The sequence below is a fragment of the Anas platyrhynchos genome, chromosome 2, assembly GCF_047663525.1.
Source record: "Anas platyrhynchos isolate ZD024472 breed Pekin duck chromosome 2, IASCAAS_PekinDuck_T2T, whole genome shotgun sequence".
Lineage (NCBI taxonomy): Eukaryota > Metazoa > Chordata > Aves > Anseriformes > Anatidae > Anas > Anas platyrhynchos.
In genome coordinates this window covers 94495922-94518325 of record NC_092588.1, presented here as the reverse complement: position 1 = coordinate 94518325, position 22404 = coordinate 94495922, and the positions used below count along the sequence as shown (strand labels likewise).

The 22404-nt window shown below is 44.1% G+C and overlaps 1 protein-coding gene across 15 annotated transcripts in view; it reads left to right on the top strand.

The window, feature by feature from the left end:
• LOC113841408 (uncharacterized) overlaps positions 1-22404 on the top strand; it is a 79210-nt gene that overhangs the window by 4315 nt on the left and 52491 nt on the right. For 13 of the 15 annotated variants that reach the window (XR_005263095.2, XR_005263097.2, XM_072033210.1 and 10 more), the window contains 8 exons: positions 1452-1617; positions 12341-12554; positions 14612-14860; positions 16071-16210; positions 16293-16415; positions 18566-18676; positions 18814-18852; positions 18951-19004. Coding sequence is in view for 13 of the 15 variants with exons in the window: in XM_072033210.1 (XP_071889311.1) it covers positions 1452-1617; positions 12341-12554; positions 14612-14860; positions 16071-16210; positions 16293-16415; positions 18566-18676; positions 18814-18852; positions 18951-19004 (1096 nt within the window). In the remaining 2 variants the exon portion in view is untranslated. The remainder of the gene's footprint in view (positions 1-1451; positions 1618-12340; positions 12555-14611; positions 14861-16070; positions 16211-16292; positions 16416-18565; positions 18677-18813; positions 18853-18950; positions 19005-22404) is intronic. The other 2 variants (XM_072033211.1, XM_072033213.1) reach the window with 2 other exon arrangements.

The following is a 22404-nucleotide window of genomic DNA, read 5'->3' as shown; positions in this document are numbered from 1 at the left end:
TACTTCTCCATGTAGGAAGGAGATCCAGAAAACTCATACTGCTTTTGATTTTGTTGACACAGTCCATTGCAGTGCCCTACCTTTTGTTTGTAGAGTAGGTAGTGGTGGTAGTGTTTTTTGTGGTGCTGGTCTCTGTTGGGTGCCATGTTCTGGAGCAGGAGCACCACAATGATCTGCTGGCAAGAGTCCCTTTGGACAGCTGAGTTGGAATATTCAGTAAATCTCTGGCCCACCAATGCTATATATGTGTGTGTGTGTGTATATATACATATATATATATATTTTTTTTTAAGCCTGAGTCCAATTGTAGATCAGACTTGCTTGAAGGCTGACAATTGTCTTTGCCCCCTTGAAGCTGACAGGTGTTAACAGAAAGAGGAATATGGGCTATTATGGGCAAACGATACTTGTCCGAATAAAGACCTATTCTGATGTAAGACTTTTTTTCAGTGTTCTAATTGATTGACAGTTTGGATTAGAGAAAAGTCTGAGCATATGCCTTAGGGATCTGTCTTCCTCTATGCAGTCAGAGTGCTAAGCAGGCTGTTGTCAAGTATTTGACAAGTTTAGACCAGTTCTCCTCCTCAGTCTTCTGGAAGTTTGAGCTGGTGTCTTCCAGTGTGATCTAATGCACTTTTGTACTTCCTGATTGGCTGCAAGATAAGCTTTGATGTCACAGTTTTTCCAGGCAGACTTCATTTTCTTGCCATAGTGCTTTTATTAGTGCTATTCCCTATTTCACTTCTGGTTTGGGATATTTTTTTCCCTGTTTCCACTGAGATGAGGAAATCTTTCTGGTTTTGGTCTAGGCTTTTCTAAGTAACAGAAAAATGCCTTTGTGTGAAATGCCTTACAAAAGGGATCTCTATTCATGTCTGAAAAGACTGGAATGTTGGCACACCCAAACACCTCTGCTGTTGCTGCTGATGGCCACATGAAAGCCAGAGCTGCTTCTGAAGCTTATGCTGTATTACCTTGCCACACAAGTCTACGGCCTCTCTGTTCTATCATAGCTGTTGGCAGCGTGTCCCGTGTGTGAAAAAGTGCATATGAGCACTCTTTCTATATTTTCGTGAGTTGTTCTTTTATATCCTTGCAAAGATGCATGTTCATCGCAGAATCAGAGAACCACTCCTGTTTAAAGGAAGCGTTGGAAAATAACAATCTAAATCAGCTCTTCTATTTCAGGTCTTCTGGCTTAGTCATTGTTCCCGTATGAACGGTGCGCTTATGTATGTCCTTTTCATTGCTGCTGTTAATAAAGATTTTCCGATTTAGAACATCAAGTATTTACCAGCATTTAGCAACTTGTGAGACAGCTTTATTTTTTTCTGGTTAGCAGGTTTCAATTCTAGGACTAATAACAGCTATAACGTCTTGAAAAAAATGGTCTGATTAATTTTTTTTTCTCTTTTTTTTTCCTCCCAACTTCTGTACTGTTGTGTGACCAGCTACAGAAATGTGAGCGGTGTGAAATGTGAAACTACGAGAAATGTGACCAGCTACAACTTCGGTACTGCCGCATCCAATGGTCTGTCCTCAGGAATGAGTAGTGGAGGCGGCAAAATGAGAAGGGAAAGAGGATTACACTATTTATCCAGATGTGTACAAGAAAAGGTAAGTGACTCTTAAATTAATTGCTGTGACTGAGATTGCTGAAGTCAGTAGCTAAGTGTGTCAGTTTTATTGCATCATTGTACATTATAATAATACCTCTTTAGTTTTGCATGATGTTTTCCTGGGGGTTTCAGAGCAGGCTCAATGGCTCTAGCCACCTCCTTACCCCCTTATTTACCCCTTCAGCGCCTCACTTTCCCCCTTTATTCCCTTAATCACGCTCCAGCCACCCCCGTACCCCCCTAGTTACCCCCTCAACCACTTAGTTACTGCCCTTAGTTACCCCCCCTAGCAACCCCCCGCAACTGCCTAGTTACCCTCCTAGTTACCCCCTCGGCCCCTCACTATCCCCCTTATCGCTTTACCCAGCCTTTTACCCCCTCTCTTTTTTTTTTTCCCCCCTAACTGCAGGAGGGATGATCAGCAGGATGCCTAGCTCATGATTGTCTGCTTGCTGAATATTATTTAACTGTAGGTCCTGGGGTTTTGGTCGGGTGGGAATTCTCTGATCGTACCCGATGTGAGCTGCAGAGTCAGTCTCCTCCAAAATACAGCAACAGCTTTAGGAGGCTCTTGCAAGAGGAGGTGCTGCTGCTTTTTAAAAACTATTAGTTAAAGCGTTTGTTCAGAATGTGGTAGACCCTACTTCAGCTTCCTGTTTTGCCTGGAGCGATCAACCTACATCTTCCACGTCCCAGGCAAGTATCCCAGTCGTCAAGCTGTGTGTTATCTTCAGTTCTCCTGGTTGAGGCCGTGTTACTATCCAGAAAAAGAACGCATGATTCACTGAGCCAGAAAGAGGATGGATAAGAAAATGTTGCCCTCCAAGAAAGGAGACGTGCAGGTTCTGGCCTTTGGTTTCAGAACTTTGTGCTCGTTTAATGTTAGATGTTGCTTACAGCAAGCATCCAAAGCCTATCATTTCCTGCCCTTTTCTGCCCGTATGCCTGATGACTAAACTTTAGAGCCCCGCTTCGTTATGGTTTTGTTTGTTTGTTTTTAAATCTAGTGCCTTTTTTTAAACCGGGTGAAATAGGAGAGGTGAACAGACGCTGTCTGGAAGAGAGCACTCGTGACTTGCAGCTTGTGTAGTGTCCTAGGAGATGGAGATATGGATACAGATTGCCCCACCAGTGAAGGAACTAAGCTGTGGTATTTTCCCTTCAGGGCTACCATCCTGCCTTATAAAAAGGGCACCATCAGCAGCTGTGTTATTAAACTGACAACAAGTAACAGCGCTGCTAGGTACAGGTAGTATAGGCTCACCCACCCCGAAGGTTTCTGGGCTGGGAATCCTCAGAAACAAAAAGCTTTCTGCATTTCTGGGTTAGGCAGTCTGGGAGTAGAATTTAGGAGTCCTTCCTGTGGACAGCTTTCTTAATGGCCCCGGGCTGATTGCACTGACTTGAGATAATGCTGGGCTTGGCGTGCTACCCATTTCCTCAGCCATTTCATGCTGAAATATCCATCCTGCTTCTGTATGGTGTAAGGAGCCTGGGCACCTGGGTTAAAATTGCATCTGTGCCCTGAGAGCCGAGCACGTGAGGGCGAGGGAGCTGCTGTGTCCAACGCCGGGCTTTCGTCTGCAGGATGTGGCCAGAAGTGCTCCGAAGTGCTGGGTTGCCCCAGCCATTTAGGTAGGCGTTACTCGTGTGGATGCATGATTGGGATGACTGTTCGCATTGTTCACTTATTAACCATCTTCCCTACAGGAGGAGAAGAGGCTAGCTTAACTTTGGGGGTTATTTTTTTTATTTGATTATTAATCATTCAAATGAAAATGTCAGAGAAGTTTGACTCTCTCGGGCTTTTAAACTCGTGCAGGCAGATTCAGGCATGAGAAATCAATAATTAGTTCTACCTGAAATGTTTCTTTAACCGTTCGTGTTAAGCTTCACATCAGAGCTTTTTCATATTGGCTGTCAGATTTGTAGATTGAAGCTTCTGCTGGCTTTTTTATTTTTCTTACACGTGCGTATGCCAGTGCACACTCGTAACGTAGATGTGCTCCGCTGGTATACAAGAGAACAATCCAAACATTTTCCTTGAAGAAACCAGCGTAAGTTGCTACATGCTTTTAATTGGTCTTATGCTTCTGGTGTTACCAGAAAGCCACTCGTTGAATGTCCCGATCAGATAGCACCTCTGTCTGATGGGCGAGTTTTACAGAGCCATGTGAGACTGCAGAGCAGTTGCAGGATGAGGAATTTAAACTCTATGCAGCAATGCCTAAGTCATTACATTCTCACCTGCTTCTGTCTTGAAGGTGGGCCAGTTGTAAATGATTGATTTATGCCTGGGATTTTCTTGGCGTGCAGTGACTGCAGGCAGTGGGCAGAAGGAGTCTTGCAAGCTGCCGGCTTTATTTTGGGAGGAAATCTTGAAACTCATGCTGAAGAGTTCCTAGAATATCCTATTGAGTAATGTAAATTAGTTCATGTTAACCTGAAGCAGGGAAATAGTAATTTATAAAACTCTGAAATGTATTAAACAACATCCATAGGGAGCTAGCTATGCAAGTGTGACTTTATGGGTTTAATTCTTATCGACAGAATTACATCTTGAAATCTGCTGAGGTGATTGTGTTAATATTTATATGCATCTCCCTGCTCCTTCTGGTGTAGGAATAAGTTAGCACTTGGAGCTAAGTATTTGTAGCTGTTAAGAGTTGCTTAAACTGTGTGTAAAGATTCTTTTAAATGAAGGGGCTGGTAACTGACTGCAGAGGTTTTGTCTCTGTCGCAGCAATATCAAATTGTATTGGCAGAACAGGTGTTGAAAGATACAGCTTGGCTTTTTACTGCCACCCAAAGCAAAAAACGTATCCTGGTGGGGAAGAACTTTCTAAACTGGGATACTGACGGTTTTCTCCCATTTAGGCTGGCAGTCCTGTCAGCGGTACCACAAACTGCAGAATGTGACTGCTATACCGTTTTATTCCTATTTTTGTTGCTGTCGTGACAGTGTTGGGGAAAAACAATAGCAGTGAGCGTTGTCTCAGGACAGAAGATTTTAAAGCGGATGAAATAAATGCCTGTGTGAGCTGGGACACCGCACGTTGCCTTCATCTGCTGGCGGCACATCACTTCCTCTGCGTTATTTATTCCTCCAGCCGGTAATTAGCGCTGGTTCTTGCTCCCCTGCTGTGGAGGAGCTGAGCTGCTGATTCAGAAGACTGCGAGGAGAGAGTGCAACATCTCTTTTTGCTTGCCGAAAAACAGTTTTTTAGTTTTTGTAAATGGCAAGGTTGCCCTTGAGATCGCAGCTAAGAGACTTTTCTCTGAGCTTGCTATTTCCAGACCACTTTTTAGCAAGTCGTCTCTTTTGTTAATGTGGTACAATTTTCCATTTTACTCTCGTTGAACTGCAAAACTGCAGAATTTTTTTGCCATCTTTTTGATGTTCTGTTTCGTCAATCCAATATTTATTGTGTAGCTATCGTACAACTAGGAAACGTTGGGTAGTCGTATTTATGCAGTCACGATAGAAGCCGGGAGATGTTCCCCAATGTACCTCTCGTGGTACATGCTGCTAAGAGAACATAACAAAAACTCCTCTGTGCTTTTTGTAGCATAAAATACGTGTCTGAAGCTCAAGAATTAGTGTCTGTAATATTTTTCTAATTAAGATTTTTTTTAGCAATTAGGCAAAACTTTTATTACTTTTTATCTGTTAAATAATTCAGCTCTTCAGTTTCATGACCAACGGCCCTACATTTGGGCACGTTTATTGTTTTCCCTTGCACAGTTCCTTTGTGCTACTACATTCTGTATTTTTTTTACGGTGCTTCTTAAAAGCCTTGACCTGCTTTCTCCTTATGCCTAGGCCCTCCAGGTCTTACCTACCTTTTTAGTGAAGGTAGGATTTAAATACACTTCTATAAGCCAAAGAGATAGTAATTTTGCTAGCCACTTGAAGCTAGCGTTCTTCACAGCTGTTTGTCACCACGTCTGGAGGAAGGCTAGTACTCCTTCAGCTCTGTTAGGGACTGGGTGAGTACTCTCTGAACCCTTTCAAGCCAAGTCGGTTGGGTCATCTTAAAATTGAGCCAAGGTGAGTATGAACTGGCGTGTTTGACTTTGCCTGAAGCGTAAGTCGTTTTGCAACTTGCTGATACAGTGTTTGTCGTTGTGGTATTCTAGGTTGCTTTACAAAAATACTTATTAATTAAAAGAGCCTCTCAACTCTATTTGCTTTTCTGTGTTGTTGTGGGCGAGGTTCCAGATACCTTCCCCTCTTTTGACAAGCAGAGATTTTAAGTATTTATTCTGCTCACTGTCTAGGAATTAGCACAGCACTAAAGTGGTTTTGTTAGGGCAGTAACACTGACGTTCTGGGGGGCAGTTTCCTTTGAGATTCTGTAACTTATAACTGCACTTTGCATTTACTTACCGTGTCATTGTGTGTGTTTGGCTTGGTTGCGATCGCCAGCTGTTTTTTAAAGTAAGCATAAATTCATAATAAGCTTTACCTTTGCTGCAAAAAAAGTGCCTGCTCGTGTACGAGCAGCATGCACTAAGGTCCTACAGCTATGGTTTTACCACATGTGCTGGCTTTGCAAATACCTGTGCCAGCAGAAAATGTTCATTGTCCTTGCCAAGGTTGTTTATGACTGTCTCCACAGCTCTGCTGTTGGAAGGGGTTGTGCGAGTGTGTCCTGAAAGCTCGCTGACTTTGCTGTTAAGCTATAGCTGTGTTTTGAATCAAACTTTTCCTGAAGCAATTGGGTCTCAGGGCTCCTTCCTCTGTTAGAGGTGCAGGTCTGGTGATCTCCAAGACCAGCCAAAGATGCAAGCTGTTCAACTGTGCCAGATGCATGATAATTCCAACTCTGCAATTGTTTAGTATTTGTTATTAAACTTACCTTACAAAGCTGTGGATTATATAGAGATTTGCAGATGTCATAGCCTAGGGTCACTAAAAAAAATCTCTGTGCAACAGCAATTCTTGGTTACCCATAAGAGGAAAGTATTTCGAGCCATGGCTTACGTTTGTGAGTTGCTCTTGGTTCTGTCAGCTGAGCTGTGGTGAAAGCACGTGGCCGGAAGGATGTTGCTGCCTCCGGTGACTGGAGGTTACGGCCCTGCAGCTGAGGTGAGCCTGCATCACCTTTGCAGCTTCAGAAGGTTAGCCCTGAATGTCAACAAATGTAACCCTAGCTGCTGCTGCAGCTAACGCAGCTGTGTCTGAGACTCAGCATTTTAGCTTCTCTTCCATCTTGTTAGGGAGTGCATGCAGCAGGGGCAAATGTAACACGCTTTAAAAAAACTCTCGTGCCCTAGTTAATTGCAGGGTCTGCTGATGCGGTTGCATTGTGTGGTGTAAGTTACACGCTAGGCAACGTCTGTGTGTGATGCTTTGAAAGTAGGAAAGGTTTAGTTTTGCTGAAACCTAATGGGAGCGTAGAAAAATAGCTGAAGGTGACTCTTTGGTTACTTGGTTTTAGCTTGCATGTTTGAGATAGTTTATAAGAAAAAGTACTGAATGTACGACAGGCTTGACATAATAGCGTTTTGCAAACCCGCATAAGCTGTTGTCAGCTCTGTTTGTAGATCAGCATGGATAGGAAAGGTCGTTCAGAAGGAGCGTAAGAGTACTCTGACATCTTTTATATACACCACGGTTATTTAAAAAATGTAATTCCATTTCTCGTGTTACAAAATGGTGATTTACTCTGGAGTGCTACTGCGAAGTGCCAGGACTTACATTTTGTGTCAGGAAGTACTTCAGTTTGTGAGATGTGTTTCAGGTTACCTGTAACGTCTCTTCTGCACTAGAAAGCGTTGGGCACGGGGACGATGAGCATCAAGCAGTGAGCTGCCCTCGAGTGGCATTTAACCATCTTTTAGAAGCTGTTGTGGGACTTGGCCTGCCCCTGCTTGTGTTTGACCTGCAGAACGTGTCCTCCCGCCTGCGAGCTGTAGCTTGCGAGTGCTTTTAGGCAAAGTGGCACTGAAAATATTGTTTAATTCATTGCTGGGAGTCAAGCGTGTTGTTGGAGGTAGCGGATCTGTAGCATGTGGTGTGCCTTCGTATGCACAGATTGACTTAGAATAAGTGGGGGGAATAGGGAGTTTGCTGTTTCTTTTGGCAAATATGTTGGTTGGTGGTGAACTGCTGCAATGAATTGTGTTTTGCTTAATGGAGAATACCTGGAAATAAGATAGGCAGTTTAGGCATCACGTTGTCGACTTAAATCCTAAATATAAAAGTATGTTACCATCCATCTTGCTAAATCTGGTAACTGCTAATGGCCCTGTAAAGACCATCTGGTGCTATGGGCAGTGTATTTCTTGATCATCTTAATTCTGAAAACTTTAAACTTCTTGTCTCCTGGGTTATGCCAGAGTCTGTTATCCTCATACCAGGTATTGTTTTAGTTGTCGTTGTGCTTGTTGAGTCAGAATAATTGGTTTAGACCGTGTGGTAAGGGAAAACCAAATCTGAACTGCATTTTGTTAGTGCGGTTCTGTAGACTGGCTTTGAAACTTAGCTGCAGACACGCTGCATATGTGAAGCAGTCTTTCAGTAAAGAATAGTAACCGTACTTATGCGTCCCTTCTTGGGTTTAAGAACACACTCGCCTAAGACTGCTCCTGGGTCTTAAACGTTTGGTTTTGGTGCTGATAGGTGTCTATCTCAAAGTGTAGCACAAAACGTGCGCTCAGATCTACAGCACCACCACTGATCTCTGCTGAGGATTAGCGACAGCCTAAAGTAGTGCTTTTTACCAAGAAGGAAGGTGTCTTGTGCTTTGCACCCTCTCTTGAAATGTTGTCGGCTGAAGGTGTGGACCAAGCTTGAGATAAGGCCGTTCAGCGCCACAAGGATTTAACCTAGCGAGTTAGACACTGATTTAGCTGTCAGAGCATCTACTGGCCTTTTGCACTCGGGTGGAAATGGTAACAGTGGGCTGTGTCTTCATGGGAGAAATCATCAAGCAGCGCTGAAATGTAAAGCAGCAGCAGAATTTCCCTGGGAGGTTCCTTCTCAAGCTAGCTACGGTAAGGAAAAGGAGGCTCGCTTTGGCATGGGGAAGCATAATCCCTTCTTCACGATTTTTAGAAATAAATTTGAACTAGTCCAGTTGCTTTCAATGAAGTGGTTGGTTTTTCCACTGTCGCGTAATTAATGACATTCCTGTAACATACTGTTCATATTAAGTCGTAAGCTTTATTGTCTTTTTCTTCTAACTGAAAAACTCTGCTGTCCTGCATCCAAACCGAACCCACTCCCTAGACAGCAAGAGCTTGGTTAGTCCGCAGGCAGCCTGAGCCCGCGCTGCTGCACAAGAGAGGGGATCACGTCGGGGTTGGCACCAGCGCCTGTGTAAGCACACGGTGAGCTGGCCCCGGGGCTGCCCCCAAAATACATCACAGCCCACAGGTGAATGTTTGTCTGGGTCGGTTTGATACAACCCGCATGGTGTGCGCACACTCAATCAAAAGGAGGGAGAGGTCTCGTTTCTTCCTTCTCGTGTGCTGGCTGCTTGATCTTGCTCTCCCTCCTGGGCCGTTTGCATTGCACCACGCCAGCTGAATTCATTAGTCCAGCAGGGAAACCCGTGCGTTTTGCCAGCTTAACGAATGCAGCCAGCAGGGAGGGCAGCCTGCTGTGCGCCAGAGCTGGCACAAGGTAACCGTGGGGGATGGAGAGAGCCTGGAAGCCCTTTTTGGTGGTGGGAAGCGCTTCCTCCGATCCGCTGCCGCTCGCTGAACTTCACCCTCAGGTGCAGGCTTTCTTTTTGAGGATTTACTGATTCGTATGCTTTAAGACCTGAGACTCCTGAAATTGGAGGAGAAAATGAAAATACAAGAATCAGAGTTCAGCTGGAGGTAAAAAGTTGATGCTGATAGAGGTGTGCATCTAATGAATTAGCTCTTTTATCGGGTTGTGCTTTTTGCATCTCTGAAGAATTTGTGTTAGTGTGTTGCCTTTCTGGATAATTGTTTTAGTCCGTCCTTTGTCAGAGAGTGGGATTTACTTAAGTCTCTCATACTGACATCAGCTCTGTTACAAAAATAGACGGTTTCCAGTAAGGCATCGTTGCCAAGTCTTCCTGCCAATACTTTTGCCCCCATTGCTGTGTGAGAGACCCCTGGCAAGCTGGGAGAACTGTCCTATTCCTTAAGTATTTTTTGCCAAGAAATAGCCCGCTTTTAAGTTCGGAAGTTAAACTGTAACATTATTTTTTCCCTTTATATAAACCGTTTAAAGAAATGGTGTTTCAAAGTAGTAAACTAGGACACCTGGTTGTTTACTGGTATTTCCCCCTCTGTATCTTTTGTTTCGGGATGCCTCTGAAGGCAGCTTGCCTCTGGTAACTGTAGCTACTGTTGCTTGGTGTGTGTAGACCTTGACAGAGAGGTATGTAGCAGGGCTGCGGGCTCTTGGGATGCGCAGCATTTGAGGAGCTGCTGTAAATCCCTATTAGTAAGCTATTGGGCCTTTTCAGGGGGTATTTTTTCGTGTGCTGTGTTGTTCTCCTTTCCTGCTGCTATTTTAGGACGAGAATAGCGTGCGAGTGCGTTTCAGACGAGCAGGCAACTGTTGAGACTGACGGCAGCTCTCAGGCTGCTGAAATCAGTGGGCTAATGCTGAGTCTGCTGAAGGACGGGAGCACAGTCACCGGCTGAAGCGCTGCTCCATGCGGCTGGGGTGAAACTGCCTGTCCTGTGGCAATGGGGAGCCCCCAGAGCAGCTCCCTCCTCTGAAAGCAGGGGGCTTGTGCAGCAGCCTGTTGGGTGTTAAACCCTAGAGGGATTAATGATGGCAGTAGGGAACCTGGGATGTGGTGCTTTATTTCTGGGTCTGTAGCTGTGACGGGCAGGTGGGAGACACCATTGGGAAGTCCTCGATTTCTTGAACCTTGTTGTGAGTGGGCACGTGTGCAGGGTGTGTTTTACTTCTGGGGGGAGCGTTTGTTTCTTTTTTTGGCAATATCGATGTTAGATGGCAGGCTCTGGCTCGTTCACAGCGCCTGCCTTGTTCTTTTGCGGTCATTTAATCAACCTTTTTGCTGTGCAGCAGGAAATTGGAGGTATGTTTCAGCATATTTTACTTTTCCTTGCTTTGTCATTGACAAAGCTTCTTGTCTTACGCCATGCACGGGTCGGATGGAGCAGGCTGTCAGTACTTCCCACTTGTGGCTTCTGAAAGGGCTGGAGAAATTATTCGGGGTTCAGTTCTTTCTTCAAATGCCACTGATGCGGGGAGCAGCAGCCAGGCTGCCATATGCAGGAAAGGGTCAAAGCAGTCTGGCTTTAGGTTTGGATGGTAAAATGTCATCTTGGTTAATTATTCGTCTAGCTAGGCTCTGTAGTTACTCATTTAGGTTATTCAAGGTGACGGGGTGTTTGCTCTTCTGAGTGCCTGTGACTTGTTCCGTCTTGAGTCTCGGGCCGCTTTCTGTACGGGGAGGATTTGCACAGCAACAGAATCCTGCAGGCCTATTCTAGTGTCTGTTTTCGCAAACTTGGACCCATGTGAGTTCCTGATAGGCTTCCATTCATCGGAGAGGAATATTGGCCCCAATAAAAGGGGAACGTGGAAATGAGGGGCAGGGGAGGAGGAAGGGGCTGCCTCCGCTGGTACCGCGTGTCGGACTGTGTGTCAGCTATGGCATTACGTGCGTTTAATGGTTTTTGTAGGGAAGCTGAGGCGTAGGATTTTTGGAGAAGAATAGCAACATCCAGAGCATTTTGTACCTGTGTGCGTTTTAAGGTATTAACCGTGATGGCTGTGTTTATTTGGTGGTGTCCTGCGTGGTTTTAACTGTCCTTGGGTATTTATTCTGTCTTCGTGCAAGTACACGATGAAATTACAGATCACTAGGAAAAATGTCAAACCGTGAATTAAGATGTCTTTCTGGAGAAAGGCTTTGTGTTTTCGGTCTTCCTTTCTTCCTCTTCCCATGCCTCTCTCTTAACCCCAGATTCAGGGCTGTCTGGTTGTCTTATTTTCCGCAGTTTGCGTTATCATGTATGGAAAACCTAAATGATTCAGGCTTTTGTTTTGGCTTCTACGCTAATTTGTTTTAAGAGTTGAATACAGCACAGTTCTTGTTTCAGAATGATTAGACTGTAACTTCTGCATGTTCAAACTACATTACCAGTTTTCGACGCCCAAATAGTAGTTTAGACTAGACAATCGTGTTGCCTGACACCAGAGAAGCAGGCGAGCAGGGCTGTTGGTGCAGACCCAGCCAGACCCGTGCGTTAGCAACTGATGAACAGATTTTTGCTCAACTTCATCACCTCCTGCCACTTGTCATTGCGTTGGGGTTGCTGAGTTAGCTTTCGTGTTTGCTCGCACCAGGGAGGCGAGCAGCCCGTCGTGTGGCTGTAGGCAGGTTTAGTTGGTTTTCACGTGAGAGCGCGAAGAGTCCTGGAACAAGTCTGTAGGTCAGGAGGTATTTAGGCACAGAGTTTCCTGATGCCCTTGCGAATTGACAACCTGCAGGTGAATTTTGGCAGAAGTTTCAAAATTTTGAACTTTGCCAAGGTCACTTGGAAGTGCAGAAACCGGTAAGTAGTCGTAAATCAATGTCAGCTGAATTTGAGGTGTACCAGAAGTATAGCGGTCCTATGCTAAGGATCAACCTTGTCGTCGTCTTCTGAGTATGTGCTATATAATATCTGTCTTCAGGGTCCGTGGAAAGTTGTATCCCAGCATATGCCGTTGACTGTGTTTCTGTAATTAAACGAGTGTTTTTTCTTTCAAGCAGGGAATAATTAGCAGAGTGACAGAAACGGTGAAAAGTATTGTACCGGCGTGGCTGCAGAAGTATTTCAATAAGCGTGAGAATGAGTGTGCAGCTGCAAATAAATCTGCAAACCAGGCGGCGACTCCAGTAAACCAGCATCATAATTACGCAGATGGAGGTACCCTAAATGATGGGAGATACATGCCTGAACGAGCGACACTTAATAGACAAGGTACGTGAAAAATCATTCGGAATTCTGGCCACCTGTATTTATTCACAGATTTCTAGTTTTGAATCCGAATATCAAAAGGAAATTGGAAGGAGGGTTTTGACAGAATGAAAAAACAAACAAGAAAGTCGAAACAACTGTTTGTGAAACTGTCTTAGCTTTAAACTGTCCGCACAATTACGAAGCATACCTCTTATGCTCTTGGAAGGCATCAGTCAACTTTACGTACTCTATTAGCCAGGTGCTAAATGCTGGAAAGAACTCATTTGCAAGTGTGCTAGGTTGCATTTTCCATATTTTACAAGAAACGGAATGAAAATCTAATTGCGTAAGGCAATTAAAAATGAATTTGCTTTGCAGTCTTCAAAACAAAATAATAGATGCTAGAGTGGCACAGGAAAATTCCATCTCGAGTCCTGACTTTTTTTGTTTGGTTTTGTTTTGGGCTTTGATCAATTTAGTCAAGTTCCTTGTTAACTTAATGGAGAACTAGGGAACTTGTGCATGGATGTGGTTTATGACATTATTATCCTTAAAATATTCAATAACCTTAAGGTCTACGCAGGGGGAAGGGGTGTCTTTGAAAAGGTATTGGGAGCGTTGGCAACGAGGTTTGTACTTTACTTTACTTTACTGCATAAAAGATGAATTTGTCTTATATCCGATGCCTCTCACTGCTACTGTAGTCTTATTGTATAAATCCGCACATACTCTTACTGGAGTTTCTCTTAAATTAGCTGTTTTGGGGACCTCAGCTTTTAATAAGTAAAGAAGTTTTGTCTGAGTGTGCGTAGATAACCATAGGTAAACTGGAAAGTCAGTTGCTTCTGTTGTTGGCAGAATCAAAAAATAATGCGGAAATAGCTTTGCCTCCAATCTCATCTAATTGTAAACAAGGAGATTGATTGCTTTCTGTGTAGCTGTAGCTTGGGAATAAGTTTGGAGAAAAGAATAGAGAAGGTCTTCATGACTGAGGAACACATGTTGGCTTTTCTATGTAACTGTGTGAAAGGAGCTTTCAGTAAGAACAGCTGCACTGCAAGCTTACTAACTCCAGGAGATCAGGAGCAGGTGGACATCCTAGAACCTTTTGTAGCTTATGTAGCTGTCTGTGGGTGTTACTTGCTCTGCTTAAGAATAAGATATTTTTTAAAAATTATTACTTCATTTTTAAACAAATGTGTTTCTTCAGCTCTGAGGTATCAATGTGCTGGAGCCTATATTCCTTGCTTAGGTGGCCTTCAGCCCGAATAACTTTGTGTATCTCAAACGGTACTGTTCTAAAAATCTGCTCATGGTTTGGAGAACTAATTAGTGGTACTGCAGTGGTTATGAAGATTGAACTAACTAGTTTAAGCTTGAGTGCGAGCATCAAGAGGATAGTGGCGCAAAATCATTTTAATTGCCCAGATTCCTGGGGGAGACTGTAGGCTTTTATCAGGCCACTGGCATTGTTTGCAGACCCTTTGCTTCAAGAGGGAAAAATGCTCATCTGGTTACTTGGGTCAACGTACTTTTCCCTTGGGTCAAAATCCCAGTAGTTAACGGGTAGGAGGTAGTGTTTTGCCTCTAAGATGAGCTGATCTGGTAGAACTTGGGAAAAAAAGTACTGCAAGTGTTCATTTTCATGCTGTGTATTTAGATTAATGACCTTTGTTCCAACATTATATAAGCTGCAGTGTTATCTGTGCCTTAGCATGTAATCTCAAATTTTGTAAAGCTTCTTGCAAGCTGTACATGTGAGGAGGAGTATTTGTGTTTGACTTGGTGAAAGGCCAAGTCAGTGTTAGAGCATTTGAACACGGGGTCAGAATCTGGTGTTGTGAAACCTCACAGTTAACTTCTTCTGAATGCAACATTAATACTCAGTATTGCAAGCAGTGTTGTTGTTGTAGCCAGACAGTTAGATGAAACCGTATCTGGGTGAGGAAGAAGTTAAATTTGGCTTCTCTATTTTTGCGCTTAGAACTTGGCAATAGCATGGCTGTTGATAGGAAACAGGTTTTGGCTTCTGTGAGCTTGTCTATAGCAAAGCTAATTATCTCCCTGTTCTTGTCTAGAACCATCCACAAGTAGCTCAGCACTGAACTACCCAGTTGCCTTAACAAGGCCCGCTCTTCATCGGAGCCATTTGAATTATACCATGTCGGATTCTTCTGTCCCACCTTCTCAGCCCACGACATCTTCAATATTTGGCATTGGCAGTCCTGGACTCTCTTTCATAAAAGAAATCAAAGATTCTACCTCTCAACAAGACAATGACAACATGTCAAGAACCGGTGGCTTCTCCTCTAGAGCATCTGACAAAGGTGATTTTTCTGTTCTCTGTTTAGTTGACTTTTTTTTAAGGTGAAGTCCTTTGCGTTCTTTAATATTGCACATCACCTTAGTAAACAAAATAGGAGAATGTCAGCTTTGGATGCAAGAATTAAATTTGTTTTAGTGTCTTAGAAGTGTATAATCCTATCACCTTTTGAATAGAAGCCTGCTTTGGAATAGGCTTGTGATACCCTGCTGTTACAAAGAGTCGATGCTGAAATACACACTTTCAGCTAGGTTATATGTAAATTTTGAACTGGGATGGTAGGAAATCAGGCTGACTTGCTGTAGCTTGACAACTAGGCTGATTGTCTAGAAGGAAGAGTGACTCAGAATATCTAACAGACAAGACATCTGGTTAAATGTGAATAAGTGTAGGTGACAAATAGAATCACAAGATGTTTTCCTGTGTTTTAGCAGGAGAAGATAAGGAAAGTACTCTGACATAACACGTTGCGGGCTGTTTTTTTGACCTTTCTTGGTAGAAGGCTTCAGCTGTCAATACTTTCATGTCTTTTGCCAAATTCCTTAAGGAAGGCACACCATTTTAAAATAAGAAATAAGCATTGTGTCGATGTAGATCGGTACCTAGGTCTTCTCGTTGAAAGGGCAAACAGCAGGTTTGCAGCTTTTTCTAGTCCCCCAGATAGACAGGGACTGAAGTGTCCTCAGCAGGTTTTTCAGAGAACTTGTGTATGGTTGAGAGTAGAGTTGCTGGGCTTCAGCAGTGTAACCTGAGCGCACAACAACTTTCTGGTGTGTCGTCGTAAAACATATGTGGGAAGAAGATCGTTAACTCTTAGAGCAGCCTTCTAGGAATCTTCCAGGTGTAAAACCTGTGCAATTATGATCTGTGCTGGCCTCCAGCCTTTCACCAACATAGAAAAAAGCTTTGTCTGTACAAATGCACTGATGTTTATGCAATTCTCTTTGCTTTTAGCACAAAAGGAAAAAAAAATCTTCTGCACTGGAAGCACAGTATTAACTTGTTAAGATTGCTGAAAACTGCTTGCAGCTCAGTGAACAGTTTTCAAGTTTGTAGCTGTTACTTGATTTTCAGTCTGTACACGAAGCTGTTTAAAGAAGCTGAAGCCACGTTTATTTTTCCGTGTTGAAGAACTTGAATTAGTGTGGTCTTTACTGTTAAAGTTCTGTATGTACTAGAGACGTTTACATTTAACATATATGTCACTTTGGCAGATGTTGGAGTTTTAAAAAATACTTCTTCATCACTGCTCTGGACCACAGAAGCTGATAGAACTCATTCCCTCTCGCAGCATTCTGCAGCTAGCTCTAAGAAACCTGCATTCAGTTTATCTGCTTTTGGAGGAATGTTTCCTGTAAGTACTGCACAGTCTTTCTTTCAATCACTTTGAATGTGTACCTGTTTTTCTGTCCACTTAACGTACTGTGTTTCTGTAGGCACGCGGAAGCACATCTGACTGTAAGAAAAACCAGCCTGGGTATTCTCCATTTTACCCTGGAAAGACGGCCTATGGTGGTGCAGCTGGAAGATCAAAGCCGTCGATGATAGAACCTTATCGGGTATGAGAAAAGTAGGGTAATGGGAAATAGTGATGGAAATAAAAAAGCAGCACTGCCAAAGGAGCTCTGAGCAGGGAGCTGAGTATGTGGTACCAGTTGCTCTTCTGCCCTCTTGGTCTACAAAAATAGAAGAGATTGATTTCGGGTTAAGTTCTTTTTTTAGCAGTTTTTACCACAGGTAATACTTGCCAGAAAGAGCAAGAATGACAGTTTAGGCTAGTTGTTGGTAGTTGGGGTTTCCTCTGTTGTTACTTCTTTCAAGAAGTTCCATTTGAGTGCCATTGTCTGCCTCTGACTACATTGCATGGTGTTATTTTAATGTAAATAAAAACAATGGCAGCATAACTTTGAAAAGTTGTGTTTATAGTAGCAAAAGCTACAGTAGTCAAACCTGGCCAATGTTTATCTGTGGATCTTTTTTTGCAAGCATGCCTGCACTCATGCTATGGATCTGTTGTATAAAACTGCGCTCTTTAAAAATATCTAAAATTAACTTTGCTGATCCTTTGCTCTTCTGTTACGTAGAGGCATGCAGGCCTAAATGCAGTCCCAAGATAAGCAGTAACATGCTTTCTATTTTGAATGATTCATATAGTTCTTGAAGAGAGGTATTTGCGCCCAAGAGTTCTTGGAAATAGCAAATAAAAACTGCTGACAACTCTGATTAGCTAGAGCTGAATCGAAAAGGAAAGTCAAATCAGGTTTGGTAGGAATGCATTTAAATCAATTTGACTTTTATCAATAAATCAAAAGGAATTTTAAGGAAATGAAAACGTGGGTTTGCTGGATCTGTTCTGACAGTCCAGCTCTGCAATGGAACAAGGGCAGTAGCTCACTTAGGGGAAACCTTGAAAACTTGTGGTTCAAAGCTGGGAACCCTCTTTGGTCAGCTATTTTTGTTTTCTAACAATATTAGTGGATTATGGTAACAAGAGGAACCAAAATACTAGGCTTTTAAAGGAGAGAGAAGCTTGCTTATTGCTGCTTGCTGTGGATTACAGCGATGTACTAGAGAGTCCAGCGAAGGGCCACCAAGACGATCAAGGGTCTGGGAGCACCTCTCCTCTGAGGAGAGGCCGAGACTGCTGGGACTGTTCAGCATGGAGGAGAGGAGGTTCGGGGGGGGGGATCTTATTGATGTATGTAAATACCTGAAGGGATGGTGCAAAGAGCAAAGAGAGCCATTCTGTTTTCAGCGGTGCCCAGTGCCGGGTCAGGAGGCAACAGGCACAAACAAAATGAGGTTCTGTCTGAACATCAGGAAATGCTTTTCTCCTGTGCGGGTGATGGAGCCCTGGCACAGGTTGCCCAGAGAGGCTGTGGAGTCTCCCTCTTTGGAGATCTTCAAGAGCTGACTTGACATGGTCCTGGGCAACCTGCTTGGGGTGGCCCCGCTTGAGCAGGGGGTAGAGCAGGTGATCTCCAGAGGTCACTTCCAACCGTAACCGTTCTGTGAGTCTCACTTGTGTTTTTATATGCTGCATGGTCTGCTTCCTGTCTTCATATCGTGTGATAAACACAGAGGGGTTTAACATGGGAAGAAAAAAGTCACACCAAGGGAAGTTTTTGCATGATATTTGAAGCTGGGTGGTGCAAATAAACAGTTCACTTTTTCAGTGTAATATTTAGATGTGTTACAGTTGAAATCGGATCTTTATCTTTTAAAGCAAAGATTTGCAGCCAACTTTAATCTTGGGGGAAGGGAGGAAGCAAGAGAGAAGTAAAACTAGTTCCTGGTTATGATTGTATACACTGATTTTAAGATGGTACACCTACACCATCGTGAAACTCTGAGGTCTGTGTTGTTAGTGAAAGCACTTTCTGTACCACAAGCCTTTTCTTGAGTTCTGTTTCCCTGATTACTGCTTTGGAGGCCTTAGCAGTCCTAGCATCATCCGTCTTGACCTTTTACAAGTATGGATTTCTTTTATTACTCGCGCAACAAGCACGAGCAAGATGCACTGAGGCCCAAGGTAAACTTCGTTGTACTCAGCATGTACTCTTCTTTACGGCTTGAACTCCCAGTGACTGCATTTTTCTCTGTCATCAGAATATATTGGTTATATCATCAGTGTAGCCTTGGAACATAAAATACATGCCTCCTTAACTCGGAATTGACCATTGTAACACTTAAAATGCTAATTTTCCAGGTACAAATGAGAAGGAGAGTTAGGCAAGAAAAAGTGCAGTCCCACGCTACCTTAAGTACCGCAGCACGGTGCATCTTGGAGGCAATGGAGAAGCTGTCAAGCCCTTTGATGGTAAATAGCACTTCTTTTAATCCATTTTTGCTTCACGTGTTTCTAAAACTTAGTAAATGTGCCATCAAAGGAGAAAGATAAAACTGTTCTTCCTTATGTTGTGTCAAGTTTAATTTATTGCACTATTTTTTCAACAGGATGCTAAAAAAATGCCACCTCTTTTGCCGCTGAGTTCTGTAAGTTGACCATGAGCCCCCATATTTTTGTTGCAGGGAACCCTCTCTCAGGAAAAAAGAAAAGCCCTCTAACATTTAGGCTTTATTTTTTCCCTTAGCCTCCAGACATAGATGAACTGAATGTTCCTGACCTTCAGCCCAAACGAAGAAAGGTAAGAACCAATAATGTCTTAAGATGAGGTAGATAACTTTTCTAATGCTTTATCACCTTTTATAAAGGGGATGTCGTTGTGGGAGTCTATTACAGACCGCCCGGCCAGGACGATAGTGCCGATAACTTATTCTTTACAGAACTAAGAGAGGCCTCAAGATTAACTCCCCTTGTCCTTATGGGGGACTTCAACTTGCCAGACGTTAACTGGGAGTGCCACACGGCTGACACGAGCAAGTCCAGGAGGTTCATGAAGCACCTAGATGATAACTTCTTGGTGCAGGTGCTGACGGAGCCAACTAGGAAAGGTGCCCTCCTAGACCTGTTGCTAGAAAACAGAGAGGGTCTGGTGGGAGATGTGGTGATTGGTGGCCGCCTCGGTCATAGCGACCATGAAGTGGTTGAGTTCAAAATTTACGGTGACAGAAGGAAAAGTGCCACCAAGACCTCATCCCTAGATATGGGGAAGGCGGACTTCAGGCTGCTCGGGGAACTAGTCAGCAAGGTCCCCTGGGAAGCTGCTCTTGAAGGCCTTGATGTCCACCAGTGCTGGTCACTCTTTAAACGATGCCTCCTAGAAGCACAAGAACAGGCAATTCCTAAATACCGCAAGTCAGGCAGGCGCGGCAGGAGGCCGGCATGGCTGAACAGGAACATTCTTATGGAGATCAGGCGGAAACAGAGAGTGTTTCGCTACTGGAAGGAGGGCTGGGTGACATGGAAAGAATACAGGGATGCTGCTCGTGTCTGTAGGAAGAAAATTCGTGTGGCTAAAGCACACCTAGAGTTGAAGCTGGCTGTGTCTGTGAGAGAAAATAAAAAGGGTTTTTTTAGATATGTGAATGGAAAAAGGAGAACTAAAGAATATATAGGGCCGCTCCTTGACAGGGAAGGTCTTCTCACAGACGATGACATAGGCAAAGCAGAGACGCTTAACGCCTTCTTTGCCTCTGTCTTCAATGCCGATGATGGGCTTCGGGACCCAGAGTGCCCCGAGCTGGAGGACCGGGACAGTGGGGATGACAAACTCCCAACCGACCCTGAACGTGTGCGGGATCTGCTACTCCACCTGGATCCCTACAAGTCCATGGGTCCGGATGGGATTCATCCCCGGGTGCTGAAGGAGCTGGCGGACGTCATCGCGGAACCTCTCTCAATTATTTTTCAACGATCCTGGGAGTCTGGAGAGGTCCCAGTAGACTGGAAGCTGGCAAATGTTGTGCCGATTTTCAAGAAGGGTCAGAAAGAAGACCCTAGCAATTACAGGCCTGTCAGTCTCACATCAGTGCCTGGTAAAATCATGGAAAAGATGGTTCTCGAACGTATTGAGGCGCACCTGGGGGACAAAGCAGTCATTGGTCCCAGCCAGCATGGGTTTGTGAAGGGTAGGTCCTGCCTAACTAACCTGATTTCCTTTTATGATAAGATCACCCGTATGGTAGACCAAGGGAAACCAGCTGATGTGATTTTTTTGGACTTCAGCAAGGCTTTTGACACGGTTTCCCATAGGATCCTACTGGACAAAATGTCCAGCATACAGCTAAATAAAAACATCATACGATGGGTGAGCAATTGGCTAACGGGCAGGGCCCAAAGGGTTATGGTGAATGGGGCTGCGTCAGGCTGGCGGGCGGTCACCAGTGGGGTCCCTCAAGGCTCCATTTTAGGGCCGGTACTTTTCAATATTTTTATAAACGATCTGGATGTAGGAATAGAAGGCATTTTGAGCAAGTTTGCTGATGACACCAAACTTGGAGGAGTTGTGGACTCGAATGAGGGTGGAAAGGCCTTGCAGAGGGATCTGGATAGGTTGGAGAGCTGGGCAATCGCCAACCGCATGAAGTTCAATAAGAGCAAGTGCCGGGTCCTGCACCTGGGACGGGGAAACCCTGGCTGCACGTACAGACTGGGCGATGAGACGCTGGAGAGCAGCCTAGAAGAGAGGGATCTGGGGGTCATGGTAGACAGCAAGTTGAATATGAGCCGGCAGTGTGCCCTGGCAGCCAGGAGGGCCAACCGTGTCCTGGGGTGCATCAAGCACGGCATCGCTAGTAGGTCAAGGGAGGTGATTGTCCCGCTCTACTCTGCGCTGGTGCGGCCTCACCTCGAGTACTGTGTGCAGTTCTGGGCACCACAGTATAAAAAGGACATGAAACTGTTGGAGAGTGTCCAGAGGAGGGCTACGAAGATGGTGAAAGGCCTGGAGGGGAAGACGTACGAGGAACGGCTGAGGGCACTGGGCCTGTTCAGCCTGGAGAAGAGGAGGCTGAGGGGAGACCTCATCGCAGTCTACAACTTCCTCGTAAGGGGGTGTCGAGAGGCAGGAGACCTTTTCTCCATTAACACCTGCGACAGGACCCGCGGGAATGGAGTTAAGCTGAGGCAGGGGAAGTTTAGGCTGGACATCAGGAAGGGGTTCTTCACAGAGAGAGTGGTTGCACACTGGAACAGGCTCCCCAGGGAAGTGGTCACTGCACCGAGCCTGACTGAATTTAAGAAGAGATTGGACTGTGCACTTAGTCACATGGTCTGAACTTGGGTAGACCTGTGCGCTGTCAAGAGTTGGACTTGATGATCCTTAAGGGTCCCTTCCAACTCAGGATATTCTATGATTCTATGATCACTATTAGAAAAATTTTCTCAAACCTCAATGACAACATACGCATCTAATCAAGTTAATATTGGCATCTATCTACAAGAGATGAAGGGCTGTAAAGATTACTCACGTTAAGATTTGTTATCTTTGTAAGTTGAGAGCAACGACTCTAGAACACACGAAGTAGTTTTATCTTGTCCCCCAGTTTGGGGTGAAGCTGCATATTAAAATTCCTGTTGAGGAAATTTTTTCTCTTGAAGAAATGATCACAAACAGAAAAATACTGCTTGACTGGTCATATAGACTTTGTACGGACTTGGGTGTTCATTTAGGCACAGCAAACTATTTTTCTGCTTTTTATCACCATTCAAGGTAAAACCAGGGAAAATTGTTAATTTCTGACACTATAAATCTTATGCTCCTGAATTCCTATTTGGAGGTAGCACAGAATTGGTGATAGTGCTGTGGTAAAGCATGATTTCCTTTCATTTTGTTTAAAAAATGAAAACCGGTCATCTTTTTTTGGTGACTTTAATTAGGGGTGTCATTGGGTTTATTAAATTGCAAAACCCTGAAAGGACCGCTTTAAGATGAGGTGACTGAAGGAAAGAACAGGATGTGCACACTCTTCATCTTCTGTTCTAATGAGAAAAGGGACAATGTCTGAAGAAGTTTCTGTGCTAATTCCTTGATTGGATGTATAATTAAGTTTACAATCACTTGAGAGTTTGCAAACATGTCAGCTTTCCTGTGCCATCTTTTCACCATATGCCAAATGACAAAGGCATAGAGAAGTGAAGTCTAT